This window comes from Orbicella franksi, chromosome 5, assembly GCF_964199315.1.
Source record: "Orbicella franksi chromosome 5, jaOrbFran1.1, whole genome shotgun sequence".
NCBI lineage: Eukaryota > Metazoa > Cnidaria > Anthozoa > Scleractinia > Merulinidae > Orbicella > Orbicella franksi.
The window spans coordinates 20,706,410-20,723,997 of record NC_138149.1 but is presented as its reverse complement, the minus strand read 5'-3'; the positions used below and the strand labels follow the sequence as shown (position 1 = coordinate 20,723,997).

The window sequence follows — 17,588 nt, the reverse complement described above, 5'->3', positions numbered from 1 at the left end:
GTAGAAGGGTTCTTTTGTCGTGACAACTTTCAGTTTTTGGCCTTCCTTTGGTTCTCACCGGATCTCTTTGGGCGGGAGGGTCACTGTGTTAACTAATTCGAATTTCCATCCAACTCCACGAAGTAAAATATCAAGCACGAAAGACCGTGTTACATTTCCAAACACCGAGAAGAGCGTTGAATATACGACGTGCAGCGGAGTAGTTTTGACGAACTTTGAGGTGTTTGGAAATGTGGTCAAACACTGTCTTGAGTGTTTGATATATCTTCTCTATCGAAACAAAGGAGAAAACGGAGAAATAAAATCGTAAAAATCTATGCTAATTAAGATGAGATATCCAAACACCGTCACGGTCATGATTTCCTTTGTTTAAACTTAGTAAATTATTAATGAGTTTGAGAAGGTACGAATACGACACATTACGTCTGTTGGACACAAGTTACGTCGCTAACCCTAACCCACCCCCCCCCCCCCCAACTTAGCTCAAGGTGTGGATCCGCCACTGAGTTGTAACAACCTTTGAAACAAAATGTGACAAATTCTTTGCGCGAATTGTAACAACTTTTTAACCCAAAATGTAACAACTTCCTTACCGCGAAACACAACGTAGATGTAACGCTTTCGATATTGTATTCAGTGTGTGCGGCTGGCTAAACTTAAGTCGTAGCAACCCCCAACAACCTCAGCACTGCCTCAGCACAGCTGTAGCTATTATCCTTCGATTAGCGGTCTAAACCTTATGAAGTATGGATTTTTCGGATTCCTAAATTAATAAACTGCTGTTTATGTTACTATCGATGGTACTAGAGCCGGGGGGGGGGTACTCCCATAAATTTCGGATAGGTGTGTGCCGCGAAAGGTCTTAAACCCTGACCCTATTTAAGGATGGATCAAACGAAAATTGATACCCTATTTAAGGCCCAAACCCGACTCAAAACTCAAAATAGCTTGAACGGGTCAACTTTATTTCGTTTCTGGGTGTTTACGCACTGCTATTTTAGCTGATACAATTTAGGCACCCTATCTAAGGATCACACCGGGACACTATGCCAGCATGGGCGAAAATGATACCCTATTTAAGGATCGAGAACCTCAAAAAACCATACCCTATCCCGCGGCACATACCTATATAGCCCATAAAGGGGAGTACCCTCCCCCCCCCCCGGGTACTAGAGGTAAAGTGGGAAAGAGGAACGAAGGGTCACAACACTGGAAGAGCACAAGTTAAGCAGAAGCGGGTGTCAGATTAGGTGCTGAAGGCGTAAATGTGGTGTTTCCTTGCCACTAGCTAACACTACATACAGCAGGAAGAATGGTTAAACGACTTCTACTACTTTACTCACATCACTTGCTTTTACTTAAAATGTACTGTTGCTTTTTTGGATCATTAAACAAAGAACACAAGCACAGTCACTGCTGCAATAAAGACTAGCTAAAATGAAATTGAATATAAACAATTTTCAAAGTCATGTGCCTTGTAACGTCTCCAGCTGTGACTGACAGTTGTTAGTAATTATTCGTGCTTTCCGACATGTTGTGTTTTATTGTAGAAGATATCATATTGCCGTCCATTCTCAGAGCACGGACCAACAGACGCGGACTTGGCATGAACAAACACGAACAATTCAGTTCAACAAGATAAAATTTTGAACTGGTCAAGTGACACTGAGTAAGTTTGTTTAATTTGACCATAGCTAATAGAGGCAATGGTTATGAGAACCTGGCAAAGTTGTACTGATGTTTTTGTTGGCTGTTGACCCTGCACAAAAGCTGGGAAAATACAAAAGGCGGTTATGCGTGTTCATACAACTAGCCAATACATGTAGAAGCATTGCGATTATGTAATTCATGCATAGTCCATGAGCATGAAACAAAAGATGTGCAGGGTCAAGGAAATCTTAGCCTCTCAGTGATTAACTATGATTTGACTAACAAGAGATGTCAAGGTCGACAAGAAGTGACAAGAAGGCTGATACAGATCTAAATTTGTACATTAAGATCAGAGTTGTTACATTTTGCGTTCTTACATTTCCAGTTAAAGAAATTGTTACATTTTGCGACAAAGATTGTTACAGTTCGGGTTAATGTTACATTTTGTATCAAAAGTTGTTACATTTCGCACCCGGGATTTCGCATCAATGTCGGTTACATTTTTCGTTAGTTGTTGCATTTTGCTGCTCAACAACATCAAGCATGCCACCGTGCAACAAGTCAGGTTGTCTGCTGTATTGATATCTTGTACATGTGTATAATATGCCCGACACTCTTATTTTAACGTTAATCGAATTTTAGTAAAGCTTTAGGTGGGATATATATAAAAAACACATATATTGGCTAATGTCTACACAAGGTGGATAATGTTTAAATAATGAAACAGGCTTTAATAATTTCTTACATCAGAAAGGTGGGGCATACAAAAGACAGGCTGGGCTACTAAGTTTTCTTCGTTCTTTGTACTTGGCTAGTCTATCCTCCGGGTATTTATGGTACTCTTCTTTTACCGCTTATGTTGTTAACGACAACAGCGAAAAAGAAAACACCATTCGCAGACTATTCGCGTTTATTCGCGTGGAATTGCGGGGTTACTGATCAGCGGACCGCCTTCGCGCGTGCGCAAGGGGCGATCTTGCAAAGTCGAGATTTTAATTTGCGCATAGAACGCACGCTAAAATACCTAATTTCACGAAGCTCCTATCTCAAAAACTGATCCGGTGACCCTACTTTTTTAATGCATAAAAATATTCAACAGCAAAAGCGAAATGCATGTGCGAAATTGTAAAAAAAAAAAAACTGTAGAGTGGGATTTCTCCAACTTGGAAATTTCCATTTTCAAGAAAAATCCACTCCACAGAATTTTTATAATTTTGCTTGTTTCTTTTTCTGTGTGTAATAAAAAGATTTTTATAAAAAAAAAATATGGGGTTCCTGGCTTAGTTTTTAAGATACATACAATTGATGGTAAAAAGTGGGTCAAGTTTGTTGCTATGCAACAGGACAATGCAACCTTGATTTATGACTTAAACACAAAGAAAGGCACAGTGGAGAGTTACTTAATAAAATACCACAACCATTCAAAACAGTACATTTCCAAGCTTGAACAATCGCACCTAGTTCTATAAGTCTCCAGAAAGCAGAAAACTGTTTTGAGCCACCTTAAGAGCCCTTTCTATCCAGTTGACTGCCATCTCGTTGAGCAGCAGAGGTCACGCTTAGTCCTTATACCCATGTCACTTTGTCTAATTATGTCTACCCCTTTCCGGCAAAATGTCTTATGAACCCTTAATACTGTGAACTGTGGTCAGCGGATGGAAATGTTCAGTTCAAAACGTACTGCCGCTATACAGCGTTTTTTTTACTTTTGCTTTAGTTTTGCTTTACTACACGTCCTATCAGAAAAAAGACAAACGCTCACTCGCACCGTTTCCCAACCATGGTTTTCCGAAACTCAGTGTTGAAAATCGCTCTACTACGCTGCGATTTCTGTCAACTCTCAAATATATTAACCACATCGTGATCCCATCAAGGTGTCCAGATCGTAATCCCTCTCTTAACCACTACTTCAGCTACTGAAACTCTTGCCTATTTATAAATTCTATTCACCTTTCCTCATGGGGGAGGGGGAAGGGAGAGGAAACTGTTAAAGTCAAATTAAGGTCTTTAATTTTCCCTATTGCAACAGGGGCGCAGGGGCTGTCCGTCCAAAATTATATCACTTGTCAACATGTGCAATAAGAAAAATTGCTGAAGGTATCTTAGCATTATAACTGGCCTGTCGCCAGAACATCAAAGCTCATCAACGATTGTCATGGGAAATTTCAAAATATCTACTCGGGCTTATTCTAGGTAAGCCAGGTGACAGGCAAACGCTCGCTGGTATGCGTAAAACTTATTTTTAGGGAGTGAAATTTTGCGTCCTTTGTCCTCACGCTGTAGGGTCGCGGCTTTTTTTCACTGAACAATCACGTGAAATACGCTGGCAAGCAGACTTAGGGGCTCACTGTAATTATCCACATGTACCGGGGGATATCTATGATTTCCGCAGACATCAATGGTCAAAATTCCCCGACTTTTCCCTTATAAAAATAAAATTTCACTAACTAAACAATTAGCCAGTTTCAGATATAGTAGAGGCCTTCAGCCTCCCCTTACAGCCGTCAGCAGTGCTATAATTTCACTTTTCCTCTGTATGTCAATTCACCCTGAACTTGAAAATGTCTTCCTTGAGCATTTCCTGACCTGTGGAAACTCTGACAGCTCGTTACGGATACCTGTCCAAGCATTACTCTCAAGAACGTAGTGGAATCGATTTTCATTGGGTCCACTGGCCGAGTCCGTCATCTAAGCGTCACCTGGCTCCAGACTTTCTCTGAGAAACCATTGTTGTAATAACTCACCCGCCCCACCTGTTTTCTTGTGGTTTCGTCACAAAATAGGTACATTGAAACCTGTATTAAGCGGACAGCCTTGGGACCCACACTAGCGTCCGCTTAATACAGGGTGTCCGCTCAAAACAGGTTCTAGTACCTTGTTCAATAACGGTTAATTATTAACCCTTTTATAACACAGTGTAAGATTAAAGACTAGCTAAGACTGCTCATAGTACAATGTCCAGTCAATCAATGCATCAATCTGGAATAATCACCTAGCTATTAAACCGAATGTTAAGGAGTCTCCGCTGAACCTTTAGAAGTAAAATAAGCCAGTGTCCGCTTAATTGCAGGTTTTGTGCAACAAAGTGGCGTAATACTGGTGTCCGCTGAATCCAGGTTTAGTTTACAGTAAGTGTGGGAAGAAAAATTGGGGTCGCTTAATACAGGTTTTACTGTATTGTTGATATGATGGCGCCCACTCCCTCGGCAATTCTCCCACCGATCCTTGCGTGTAGAAGTCCACTGTTTCCTTTTATGGCAGTAGAGGTCTGAATGCAGGCTAACGCTTAGTTACACAAACCACTCAACCACTATGTCAATGTACTGAATTTTAATCATGTATTTTGCTCTCATTCTGAAGAGGTATTGGCGCTGTGCAGTAAATAACTGATGATAATCTAAAGCTTCACGAGATATGGTCTATTAGATAATTTTCACTAAATATTCCTTTGGATAATAAATAAATCGTACGGTTCTTTTTTCACATTAACATGACCGACAGTTGGCCGGCAAAAAACAAATTCTCCTCTTTCTTTCATATTTTTTCTTGAAAACTGGACGGAAGTTCTCAACAAATTACAATAAGCTTAAATATTCTATTATACAAGTCTTCCGAAAATATTAACTCCATGTAAAAATATTTCGTACAAAATTAACGAGACACGTAGTATACAAAGCCGCACTTTAGATAGAACCCATTGTAATGAGGTCCTCAAAAAGCCATATCAAAGACATCCTAGGCGTGGTCAAAAGGACGAAATGATCAAACGACTCCCTCCCCCCTCCCCCCGAGTTAATTTTGACGTCCCACAATATACAATAGCTGAGGCGCGAAATATGGCTTGGTGTATGCTAACTTTGAAATCTCTCTTTTTTCTGTTTTTTTTTTCCTCGAAGCATCCACACTGTACAAAATAAGCTCAACTGGAAATAATAAATAATTTACTTAGCTGTAACAAAAAAAAAACCTTCGTTAATTTGGGACCTAAATATATATACGAATAGAGCGGAAAGACATTAACAAGTCTCTCTGTTATAGCTGATTATCGGTCAGCGACTTTGGCCGATGTCATTGCATGTAGAAACAAGAACGTCACAAGCTACGTTTAACGAAAGGATCAACTCAATCATACACATGGCTAGACATCAAAAAAACACAGCGATTAAGGGAAAGGAAACACCGCAGCAGCAGTGAAAATACCACAGAAACATCAACTTTATATCAAAAGCTAACGGTGTATAGTTGTTACGCTCGCAAGGCAAGGAGTAGAAGACTTGAATTAGACAGCGTCAAGGTAGATAAGGAATACAAGATGAACACCCTAAATCGTTCTTAGTTTGCTACCTAATTAATCCAACGTGACGACTTCAATTCTTCGTCGCCCGTATTCTGTGAAAGGTTCTCTAACATTGCCAAAAAAGTTCATGAGATTCCTGTCTTCGTAGTCACTGACATAAACACAGTCGTCCTTCATGACATCTTGTTGAATAGAGTCCCGCAGCTGACGAGACTTTCGCACGAGATTCTGAAGTTGAAGCGTGCCCATTTCCGACAGCTTCATTCGGATCTTGTTGAAGTCTGACCGGAATCCAGTCTCCAAAAACCTGACAGAGAAAGAGGTTTGATATTAGCGGAGACAAGACAACAACCCAATGAAAATGGAGCATAAAAACACTGACAAGGGCTTCTCCTTTAGCAACAAATACTACTAACAATGCAAGACGGTAAGACCCAAATCTTAACACTGGCGCTGTAGGAACACAGTCTGAGAAGGAAACCACAAGTTTAGTGGCGGTGTGAGCCATAAAAACCTCAGGCAAGGATAGAATTCATTTCCATAGCGTGCAATTTCGCTCTATTCAATGTGGCATTAATACTGGAGATTATGGAACAACCATGGCCAAAATAACCACGACAAATCTCTGACCTATATATTTATTCGCAGCTCGTGATCTTAGCTGTGACCAATATCCGAGAAATAAAGAATATTTTGGACAGTAATCAAAACAACAACCGAAGGAAAGAATGCTTCTCTTTATTTGAACGTATGGGGTGAATCTTCATTCGTAAAAATTTCGTGCCGCAAATGTTTTTTAGCAGTAACCTTCTTTTCCAGCTACGCTATATTCTATTCAACCAAAAGCTTAAACAAGGCTTTTTTCTGTTCCATTGTCTTGGGATTTTCGCGCGAATCTCGTGAAAAGAAGTCACATGTTACAAAGCGGCAACTGTCCTTGAACATATATACATGCACAACCAAATCATCGGCACACAGTCGCTTTATTGAAACTCAAAACAACAAACTGGCTAAAAGTCGAATAGAGTCCATGATACTTCAGACTAACACGCGCGGAACGTGGCTGTCTCGCGGTATAGCACGTAACGCCCACTGGATTATTTGGAGGAAAACGTGTTTTCAATCCTTACCTTTGAACCAAGTTTGACACGCAATCGGACGAGAAGTGAGAAGAAGATAGTTCTGATGATAAACACGCGGGTTTCAGCGGTCTCATGACGAAATCTCCAAGAAGTGTATGTAACCAACTGTTCTCCTTAAACCAGGCCACAACAATCTCCTTTCTTTCAAAGTACATCTTGAGGCGGGTGAAGTCTTCCAGGTTACCTTTCTCTAGAAATTCCCTACAAGAAAACACAAGAAATGAATAAAACGGTCAACTCTATTGAAAGTTGTTCACGTGAAGTACAGAATGGGTTACGCGGGAAATTTATTCCATAAAAATACGACAAGCACTCGACTGATAATTAACTGAGTAGTTTCATTTCCTTCACAACAACGAACAATGAAATCCTAAAGTTAACTTCTCATCTGATATCATCGTTTTTGCTTATCTACAGACTTGTCATGAACAGAACTGGAAGCTCAAGGGAATAAAAGATTCCTTAGCCCAACTTTATTTTATTACGAGTTTCAAAAATACATTCGTGTTATACTAATTTTTCCTTGCTTTGACCCAGTCAGTGCCACACTGAAAATGGCCCACGAAATTTCCCGCACTTCCATCGCCAGACTAATCTTTTATGACTGGGATAGCGTAAGTGAGCGAAACCGGCTGAAACGCAGCTACCTATAAGCAAGAAAAAAGGTCAGAAGTTCTTTCTTCAAATATTCAACGCATCAGAGCGTGTGGAGTGAGGACGTGATGAGGAAAACATTTTTTGAAAAAATCCTACTCTAATATCACAAGGACTTGAAGCGTTGCTACGTTTTGATATTTACAAATCGGAATTGACAAAAGACGTTCTGCTTACTTAATCTGCCGCGAGGGAGAGAATGCGGTGGCTGTCACCACAACACTTAGCTCAATGCTTTCACAGTAATATAGTTTACGTAGCTCGAGGGCGATTCTTATGACAATGAAAGGAATGGCGGCCTGCTTGATATGTTGGGCTTGTGGCTTTATTATACAGCCATAATATCACTAATCATGACTCGATTATTGTCAGAAGTTCAAATATCAGGGATCATCAAAATACTCAAGTGATAAGCACTTGAAAAGGCGCTTGCATGGGTTTTGTGATCCTCGTTGTTTAGCACACGACCGAAAGCAAATACGTTTAAGTGACGAACAACTGCACTGCTAATGCAATATATGTCTAAGTGTTTGTTGATTATGTGCTAAGGTTCCATATCGAGGGATTGCCGCGAAACCACTTGATGTTAACATGAAAATAGACCATGATTCGCCAAAAAACACAGCGAGTTCGTTGGTCGTTTTAAACAAAATCACACTAAACAGCTGAGCAAAGATTTCACTAAGAGTCGCTAAAAATCGAGACAAAGTAGGCGGTCCCCTGAAAAGGTTTATGCTAAGCTTTACTGCCAACTTCTACCTAAAGAAACTACTGAAAGAACAAAGTGAAGTGTTGTGCTATTGAGTTGAAGCACTTATCTGCCTCGTGAATAAACATAAAGAGCGCCACCACGTTACTTCAAGTGGATCATTAATTAAAATACAAACGACGCGATCTCAATACCATCAGTAGCAGTAAAACACTGTTCTGTCTGTGCTCCTAAGTGCAGACTGCAGCTGGATCAAATAACCATGGAATATTCAAATACCCTCAACAAAAAAGGTCCCGTGATATTTGTCATACCTAACATTTTCAATATAGTGTCGTTGGGAACAAAAACTCAAATAACTAGTGTGACTGTATTTGTCTTGCTCATTAAGTTTTCACTTGATGCATCACAAGGTAAAAATGAGCTAACTAGTCTCTTGAATATACAGTCTCCAGCTGTGCCATCATTTCTCAAATGCAATAAAAATGTCATCAAATTGTTTTGATGGTGGTAAATAAGTCCTAATCACTTGGATTGGTCAGTGAATATGGCATCCCAAGAGGTTGGTTCAATACTGTTCCTAGCCACAGGCAATGTTTAACAATGGACTTCACAGAGCTTGTGAAATATGCTCAAAGTGACAAAATACACTAGCTAACAAGTTAGCTTTTCTACTTTATTTACCTCGAACTTTTATGGCTTGGGTTTTTCCAGACTAAGAAATTATACTAATACAGATTCCAATATCGCCAACATGGCACAAGCCAGACAAACATTTTCACTTAGTTACTAATGAGGTGTTCAGATGAGCCAAGACAAAAATTTTTCATTTGAACAAAATATTTGGGGTACTGGTAAAGTTCAGGTATAAACCAAAGCCATCCAAACTGAAATTTGGATATAAATAAGACACAAGGGGTTCTTGCACGTTCCAAAAAAGCTTCTTATTGCTGCTGCACCACTGGAAGTCATGCAGAATAAAGATTCACAGTCTGGTGGTTACCTTATCATCACAAGAAAACTAAAAATTCTGCTCAACTATTTTGGTTAACTCTGTCACTACCTGTGACAGGGTCGAACACTCATCAATCAAAAGCACACCATGAATACTCGCATAAATGTTAGAATAACAACTTTCTTGTATGAACTAATAAGATATTGCTACACAAAGTTGGTGTGTATCGGCTTCAGAAGAAAATAACAAACACTTCCTATATTTGAAAAGCTGTGAACCTCATGACTTCAAAACAATGAGTAGAACAGGAGACCAGTGTCAGCTGTAATTTCTGAATGGTCATGAACAACCACCTGGTGTTTTTGTGTGAGCAAATGCAGTACATTACACAAAGGAGATTAATGGCAATCAGGAGAGAAAGAAATCAGACAAACCAGAGGATGCACCAAGAAGGCTAACCTCCTCTCCCCTCTCTACACACCCCCCCCCCCCTCCCCAGTTAGAGTTACTAATTCATTCCTGAAATAAGAAAATAAAATGGTTGACAACCTGATGATGTTCGTTTGTTTGACTGGATCACACAGTTAAATGTCTACCTTGTATGGTGCTTTTATAGAATGTATTAAAGTAATCTTTAGTCCTTTACCTGTAACACTTATGCCTCCTGACTACGGAAGATGGTCTGTGCTCCTTTCTGTAAGCTGTATCATTCTGGTTTTGCCACATCCAGACTTCATGGAGTCTTTCAATGTATGGCTTTGCTTTGCTCATAAAATCATTCACAGTCAATTCAATCTCCTCTGCATGCCTTGCAAGCTGTAAGATGAGTGAATATTTCAGTTCATACTTTGAATAACCAAACAACTGAGTAGCCAAGCTCATCAGTAAAATGTGTGTGTCCGGCATGAATATGCAAGTGTAGAAATCTTGAATACACTTTTGGGTGAAAGACCTGGTTGTCAAATGATAAATAATGATCATCATCATCATCATTACAAACTATAACGTTTCAGAAATTTCTGAGAAAAACTGTTGTAGTGTGAACTTACTTCACTATTGACATACTCAAGGCATGCTCTGTAATCCTCGGCCACCATTTCACCTTGCCGTGGTACACTGAGCTTGATGCTCTTGGTATCTAACCAGTTCTTGAAGTAGCCACAGAATCCAGCATATGCCTCAACAGTTTGAAAACCACCTTTGAGATGACCGTCAATGTACATTGCTGTGATCTAGTGTGTAAAGAAACAAGTGAAAACCATTTAATAACAAAGTCAAGCATTCCTCCTTGAAAAGTCTATATCGATAGAGAATACCACATTTGGGTCTCTCCAAGACAATGTTAATTGTCTGTTGTGTTCATGTTACTGAAGATATCGGATCAGCTCTTTATCAGAGTAAAGTAAAGGAGGGTCAATGTGTTCTTCGTGTACAAATGTATAATAATAATAATAATAATAATAATAATAATAATAATAATAATAATAATAATAATAATAATATTTAGTGAGGGAATCTAACTCGCCAAAGGCGGTTTTCGGTGGAGCCCTCCGAAATAAAAATCACCTAAAAATGACATAAATAAGAGTTACCTAATAAATTACTACAAGCTAAAATAAATAAGAGTAAAAAGAGTTCGTATTAGTTAAAAAGTTAAAATTCTAAAGATTAAAATTAGCTAAAATCATTCAAAAAAGTTTTCAGTTTTGCTTTAAAAATAGATAAAACACGTGTGTCTTTTAATTCACACGGGAGACTGTTCCAGTCCTTCGCTGCTTGATAAATGAACATTTGCTTGCCCCATGATAATTTCAGTCAAAAGAACAAAATACAATGAAACTATTCACCTGCTATGAAAACCATATACATGTACTGAAGATGAAAATCAACTAAGATTTCACACATTAACTCGCTTGTATATAGATTGTCACAGGTTTCAAACTTGTATGTGCATACCTGGTGTAACATGTAGCTATGAGTTACTCTTGGCATGTGTTCTGTCAACGCTTTTAGTGCCTTTCGATTTCCAGCATCCCTGTCCTCTAAAAATTGATACCATTTCTGTTGCCGTGAAGAGTGCAAAGAAAGTTGAAAATGTTCCTCAAGAGCTTGCCGATTTCTCAAGCATCGCTTGAGAACATAAGTTTGCATTTGTCTAATTCCACCGTGTTTTCTAACAAAAAGTTTGTATAAACTAGTCCATTCATAGTAATTAGACGGATAGTCTTCTTGTATGTCCCGTTCTGCAAAGGAAGACAAAACATATCCACATCAACAACAAAACCTGAAATTGTCAAGACTGTGGCATGGGAAAAGTAACTGCCAAAAGTTGACAGTTCAATTATAATTTTATTTACATATATTTATCAAGCAATGAGAAAGATTGTAAAATTAGTCTGGTAAGCAACTCTACAGTTCATGTCCATATAACAAGGAAGCCTAGAAAGCTTACTTCTGCAGCAAGATCAGTCACTTTCTGTGTAATACAATTCACAGAATTGTGTACATGTATCTGTGCATTTGATAAACAACAAACAATTTCTTGTTTGGCAACACCTTGAACTTTCTCGATAAGTTAACTGTTACAGGATGTAAGTTAAAAACCAAGCTGCAATTCCATCATTACTTTCATATAACTACTGCATGTAGCCAAACCTATAATATTCTCTTCCATTTTAAGCAATACTATTTGAGGCACATGACTATACAATGATAAACACTCACCTCTGTCAGATTCATGGTAACTTGACTCCAGTTCTTCATCTGTCAATCCCCATATTGACTTTGCTTGGCTTGCCGTTAAATGGCTTACACTTTGAGAAGGAGGAATGGGGTTCAATAGATACCAAACAATAACGGATGTCTTAAGTTGACTGACTGGTCTGAAAAAATTATGATCGTTCTTAAGTACTTCAGCTTTGTAGAACATTTCATAGAGGTAAATGTAAGTATACTCAGGCCACCTTGTTTTGAGACCAAAATCCACCTGAAATGAAGAAGTCAAACCAGATTCAAACATAATGTGATGGTAAGCTATTCATGTCTTCTAGACGATAAACAGCAGGTTTGTCATAAAAAACAGACTAACAGGATAATTTCCAAGACATGCCAAACCCTCTTTCACAAATATTACGTCTTTTAGTTTTAAACATATTGCAATATGGTTTATGAGAGCTTGAATAAAAGATAAATACAAATGTCCAGAAACATAGCCATGGCTTCCACATAAAATCTGCTCGCTGCGATTGGTCAAAACTTGATGCATGGTTTATTGGCAGGATCAATGACTTGAAAGGCTCTACTCTTCAACTAAAGGATTAGTTTGTTGGGGGAGGCTCAAACAAATTCTGCTCTTCTACAACAAACAATTGACAAAATTTGCAAAAACATGAAGACAGTGAACTGACACAAACACACACACATACACCCAAGGTGAAGAGTTGTCCCGTTGTTTATATCATGGAAAATGCCCAGTTAGCAAGAGAATGCACCTGAATATATACAATACCAGTAAAGGGAGAAATAGTCGGAATGAAATAATCACAGCTTACTGATAATGAAAAAAAAATAACTTAATCCCTCAAAAATTTGCAATCTAAGCCAAGCAGATAGATGAAAACAGATCACTTCTTGTCTGCTACAGGAAATCTATCTATGAATATGATGTTTTCTATGTAACATACATGGAACATCATAGAATTTGGCTGCTTGAGTGGCAGGAAAAGAAAATCAGCATAATCTTATAAAACTGAATTTTTTTGCAAGAGCAAACCTCAGGTTATTAACGACAACAAAATCCAATACTGTGCCCATACTTACAGAAATATTCAGTAACAAAGTTTATCATTTGTCTTGCTAGAGTTCTCACTTGTAGGTAAAACTGAACATCAGTCCTGCAGAATCTGAATAATTAAGTACTTTTGTACCATGCAAACTTGAAGAAAACTTATTAACCCTACATTCTCAATCAGAGAAATTTTCAACAAGATCAAATCAAGAAGTCTGAAATTGTTTCTATTTCTTAACTAGAACAATAACGGAACCATTGAAAAAAATATTGCTGTTGTAGTGTAGTGGCCACTGATCCACAGATGCTCAGAAAACAAAATTGTTGTATGGATTTATCATGCTACTCCAAACACAAACGTTAGTAAGTCTGACTTGCCTAGAACTTCGTGTAAAAGTTTCATTTGCGTTTGTTCCATCAAAGATTTTACATTTCCTTTATTTTCCCCTCAGTTTCCCCTGAACCTTCACTATCTTGTGTCCTGTGCAGTAGAAAACTCGAAATGTTCAAGCAACGGAAAGCACAGCAAGTCAACAATAGCCTTTGGGAAAACCCCCCAATGAACTGAAAACGGTTGCACGAAGAAGCCTGCCTTCGCGTTGCACACAAATAGCAGATTATGAAGAGAGAGATTTACCATAAGATAAACTAGAAAATTACCTCCTTCCTTTAGAGGAAAAAAATTATCTGCAATTAGCGACAAGCAGAGAATTTCTAGGGAAAAAAAACAGTGGATCTAGTTCAGTGGCCAAACATGGTGCAGCTGCTGTAGGCCTGGCCAAAGCAACACAAAACAATCGATTCCGGTGCCGATAATATCGCGTAAATTTCCTTTCAAAAAGCCTCAATTTATTTATTCATGTCCTCTTGTTCAAAAAAGCTGTGCATATTTCACCACTTGGACAAGCTCTTGTACCATGCAAAATCAACACCGTGTTTACAAAAGGCACTGAAAGTCCCAAGCCAGTGTCTCGGGAGCGAAAGCGAATTGATTGGAGTTGAAATGAGAGAGGGGTAGCGCCGAGTCCGAGAGATATGACAAGCGCGCGATAAAGTATCACAAGAACACAACTATTCTCTCGCAGTATTCAACACAAGCCGTCTATTCAACACCAACCACTTGGATTCACTGAAATCGATCTCTTCATTACCATTTCAATAACCCACCAACATTACATGAAACGAGGCACGCCGACGAATAGAAACACCCTCTTTCCTCCCAACCCGGATATGCCAGGCGGTGAATAGGCACAGTCAGTTTAATCGCTCCGACAGCCTTTCTCGCTCCCCTGGTCGACAGATTCTATCATTCTATTTACCCTACGGCTTGAAAGAGAAATATACAAGAGAAATAAAGCTCGAATTTCTTGGCAGCTTTCACATCTTGAATAATATATTAGACCTAAATGAAAGCACTTGCCCTCTTCGTTACTCGAATGTTTATAACGCACGTATTCTACAAAATATCACAAACTTAGCAACTGAGCAACCAAAATAGAAATATTTCGTGTTCAGTAATGCTTGTATTGTAGAATTCCGTAAGACTTTCACGAATAAAGGCCGCCTTTCTGTCAGATATTCTGCCCGAACGGGTACAACTACCGCATGGCATTTGGAAATCGGAAATGGAAAATTTAAGCGCATTGCTGCCTACTTCAGAGCGAATACAACAAAGGGGAGGGGAGGATGGCACCTCGACACTCTTGTATGAGATTTTCTGTGTATTTCCTCACAGAAAGACTGCTAATAGCCTCAAAATTTAGTCTCCTTGCAAAAATATTCCGTTCAATAAACGGGAAAAGTGAACGACTTGTAAACGAGAATTTCACAGCCCATGATTGTCATGAGGTAAGGGTGGCGTTCTCTCGCTTGATCCGAAAGGCTAAACCAAGCTGAATAGCACAGAAACTCAAAACGAAACGAGCTAAATACTAAAACAATAACTTGCTTCGTGCACACTGACAAAATAGTTAAAAAATACCACTCACTCACCCTACATCGATGACGCCATATGAGATTCGAGAGGCAGAGTCGGTGAAAAAGTCGGCAAGTTTTGCCCAACATTACAAGACTCCTGAAGTCCAAATACTCCAAAATAAGAACAAGAACCTCCTCGCTTAAATGAGTCAACAACGATGGCGGCAAAATAATCCTAGACTCCATTTCCTCGGGCTGAAATATCCTTGTGTTCGTTGATAATCTATGTAGAGGCGGTACGCAGTATGTAAACCTCCCAGAGCTGGCGTTTCGGCAACTATGGGCGAATTTTTTCGCTTTAGGTGGACAAAGATTTGAGTCCAACATGCTTGATGGCATTCTATTCTCAACGGACCACACTTACGAAGGGACCCAAATGACTGCGGCCGACATAAAAGCTCTAGATAAATAGAAAAACATAAAGGATACCTCCCCGCTAATGACACAATATCTCTAAGACTAAGAAGGAAGCTTTGTTGTTTTTATATATTCTTTTGACACGTGCATTTCCCGTCGCATTACGCATGCTCACATCGGACATGACATGTTCCGAACCAATCAGCGTGGTCGGCGCGTGTTTAGAATTCTTGGTAGCTGGGCTGGTGTTCGTAATAAAACATAATTATCACAGCTATCTCCACGAAAGAGAAAATAGAACGCAAAAGCTAGCGGAACAAGGGACTATAGCTAGCGGAACAGGGCACTACAGCGTGGAGAACCATTGACCTCTGAGGCCTGCTGATTCGCGTCACAAACTTCTGGGCGAATCGAGAAAGAACTCGACTTGAGAAGATTACGAGAGTGGGCAACATATCTGTGACATTCGCCCCGAAACATAATCCCTTTATAATTTATTTAATTTCCCTCTTGTTTCGAAACACTCGATCGCTGGCTTTAGCTCGACGTAAGACAGTGCTTTTTTAAAGGTAAAAGAATCATAGTTGTTGGTGTTATCTCTATTGAAACGGGTAAGTTGGTTCGGTTATTCGGGTTTAGGCAAACGCTTTCATTGGTTGCGACGCAACGAAGCAGGGCCTCTGAGCTTCTGTGGGTAGACATGTATGTTCTTTCAGGTAGAAATAGCTTTTTATTTGGACGATCCATTGTTGGACTTACAACGAAACAGGCTGAAACATTTTTATTTTTCCTTCGTTTGCGCTCAAGACCAAATTTTTTTGTTAGATGTCGCAAAACACTGGAGCGCATCGCCGAGGGCTCTGTGAACAGGGAAGACAGAGGCGAGCAGAAAGCATCGATGACGTCAAACACACACAAATCCGAATCTACGTAAATCTTTATTCTGGGAAATATCGCAAACGAAGAGCTTGAGTCAGCCCTGAAAAGAAAGAACTTTCGCAAGAAGGACAGAAATGTATATTGCGCCAAGACATTAGGTGGATGTAAATGACAATATAACCACCTTTTCGCCTTAAGGCCCTTTGAATTGAAAAATTCTTTCTAATATTATTCTTGACAAGAGTTTCTAACCGCACTTCAGATGTTGCTCACTAAGCTGAAAGCTTCAACGATTCAAGCGCGCTGAAGCAAGTCCGGACGCGTTCGCATCGAACATTTAGTACTAGCAAGGACACAAGTTTCTTTGCAAACAGAAAACGAATTTGTCTTTCATGATTCGCTCAAAAACACCTGAACCAATCACGCAGCTGACGGGCCTTCCATTGTGGTTTTATTCTTTGTTCAGCTAATAAATGAAAAGTGAAATTTTAATTACTTCCCTCGACGTTGTCACTCGTTATATTGGAACAGTGTTCGTGGAAATTTGCCTGGAGTTAGCTAGGCAGCCTATGACATATTGCATCAATTAGCTAAACCGACTGGCTCGCCACTAAAACCGCCGATATACACTTCTACTTGCATCCTAGCCAATGAAGCTCTCACGTGGTTTCGTTTTCCACTATGGGGGCAGCTGCGCTAGCAACCTTTAGCTTGAGCTTTTGTCACGAAAACGGGTATATGGCCGCCACTGAAAAGAAAGACGAAGGAAGTAATTTGTGAAATTAATCATGGCATTGAGTCGTGGGCTTGGCTGCGAACAATGGTATTATCATTGAAATGTGAGGGTTAGTTTCTTTTATATGCAGAACCCTCTTTCAGGGTGGCTAAGCCAAACATGCAAATGACGTGTCAGACCAGCCATAGAGTTGATAAATTGGCCTCCAAAACGGACCGACCACACGCCCAAAGATAATTTTCAAAACAACGCAACTGCTTCGCCATACAGGCAGACAAAGTGGTCAAAAATTTACATCTAAAAAGGTCGCTCGTTAGTATTGTAAACACGACTATAATTGTTATACATCACTCAGTCCGGTCTTGAGAAATAAGCCCAAACGCGGCACGTTTCATTAATATTTAACGCAATTCACGTGACGTCATCCATTTGATAAATGCGTAAT

At 39.4% G+C, this 17,588-nt stretch overlaps 1 protein-coding gene across 1 annotated transcript; it reads right to left on the bottom strand.

Annotated features, from left to right (window-relative positions):
- Positions 1-5,877: 5,877 nt before the first annotated feature.
- On the bottom strand, positions 5,878-15,613 carry LOC145486640 (uncharacterized). The gene is made up of 7 exons (XM_081465340.1): positions 15,187-15,613; positions 12,132-12,393; positions 11,364-11,650; positions 10,457-10,639; positions 10,054-10,223; positions 7,078-7,290; positions 5,878-6,254 (listed from the first exon to the last, which is right to left on the bottom strand). The coding sequence occupies exons 1-7, from the start codon at positions 15,508-15,510 to the stop codon at positions 5,999-6,001; spliced, it is 1,695 nt and encodes a 564-aa protein (XP_081321466.1). The 5' UTR covers positions 15,511-15,613; the 3' UTR covers positions 5,878-5,998.
- Between the last annotated feature and the right edge of the window lie 1,975 nt (positions 15,614-17,588).

Bases quoted from the DNA above. Each gene is read 5' to 3' on its own strand.
- LOC145486640 (XM_081465340.1), bottom strand. From the start codon at position 15,510: ATGCCATCAAGCATGTTGGACTCAAATCTTTGTCCACCTAAAGCGAAA. The intron at 7,291-10,053 runs GTAAAGGACTAA...GTTTTCTTGTAG, and splicing joins AGGAGGCATAAGTGTTACAG to GGAATTTCTAGAGAAAGGTA. The intron at 6,255-7,077 runs GTAAGGATTGAA...TTTCTCTGTCAG, and splicing joins GTGTCAAACTTGGTTCAAAG to GTTTTTGGAGACTGGATTCC.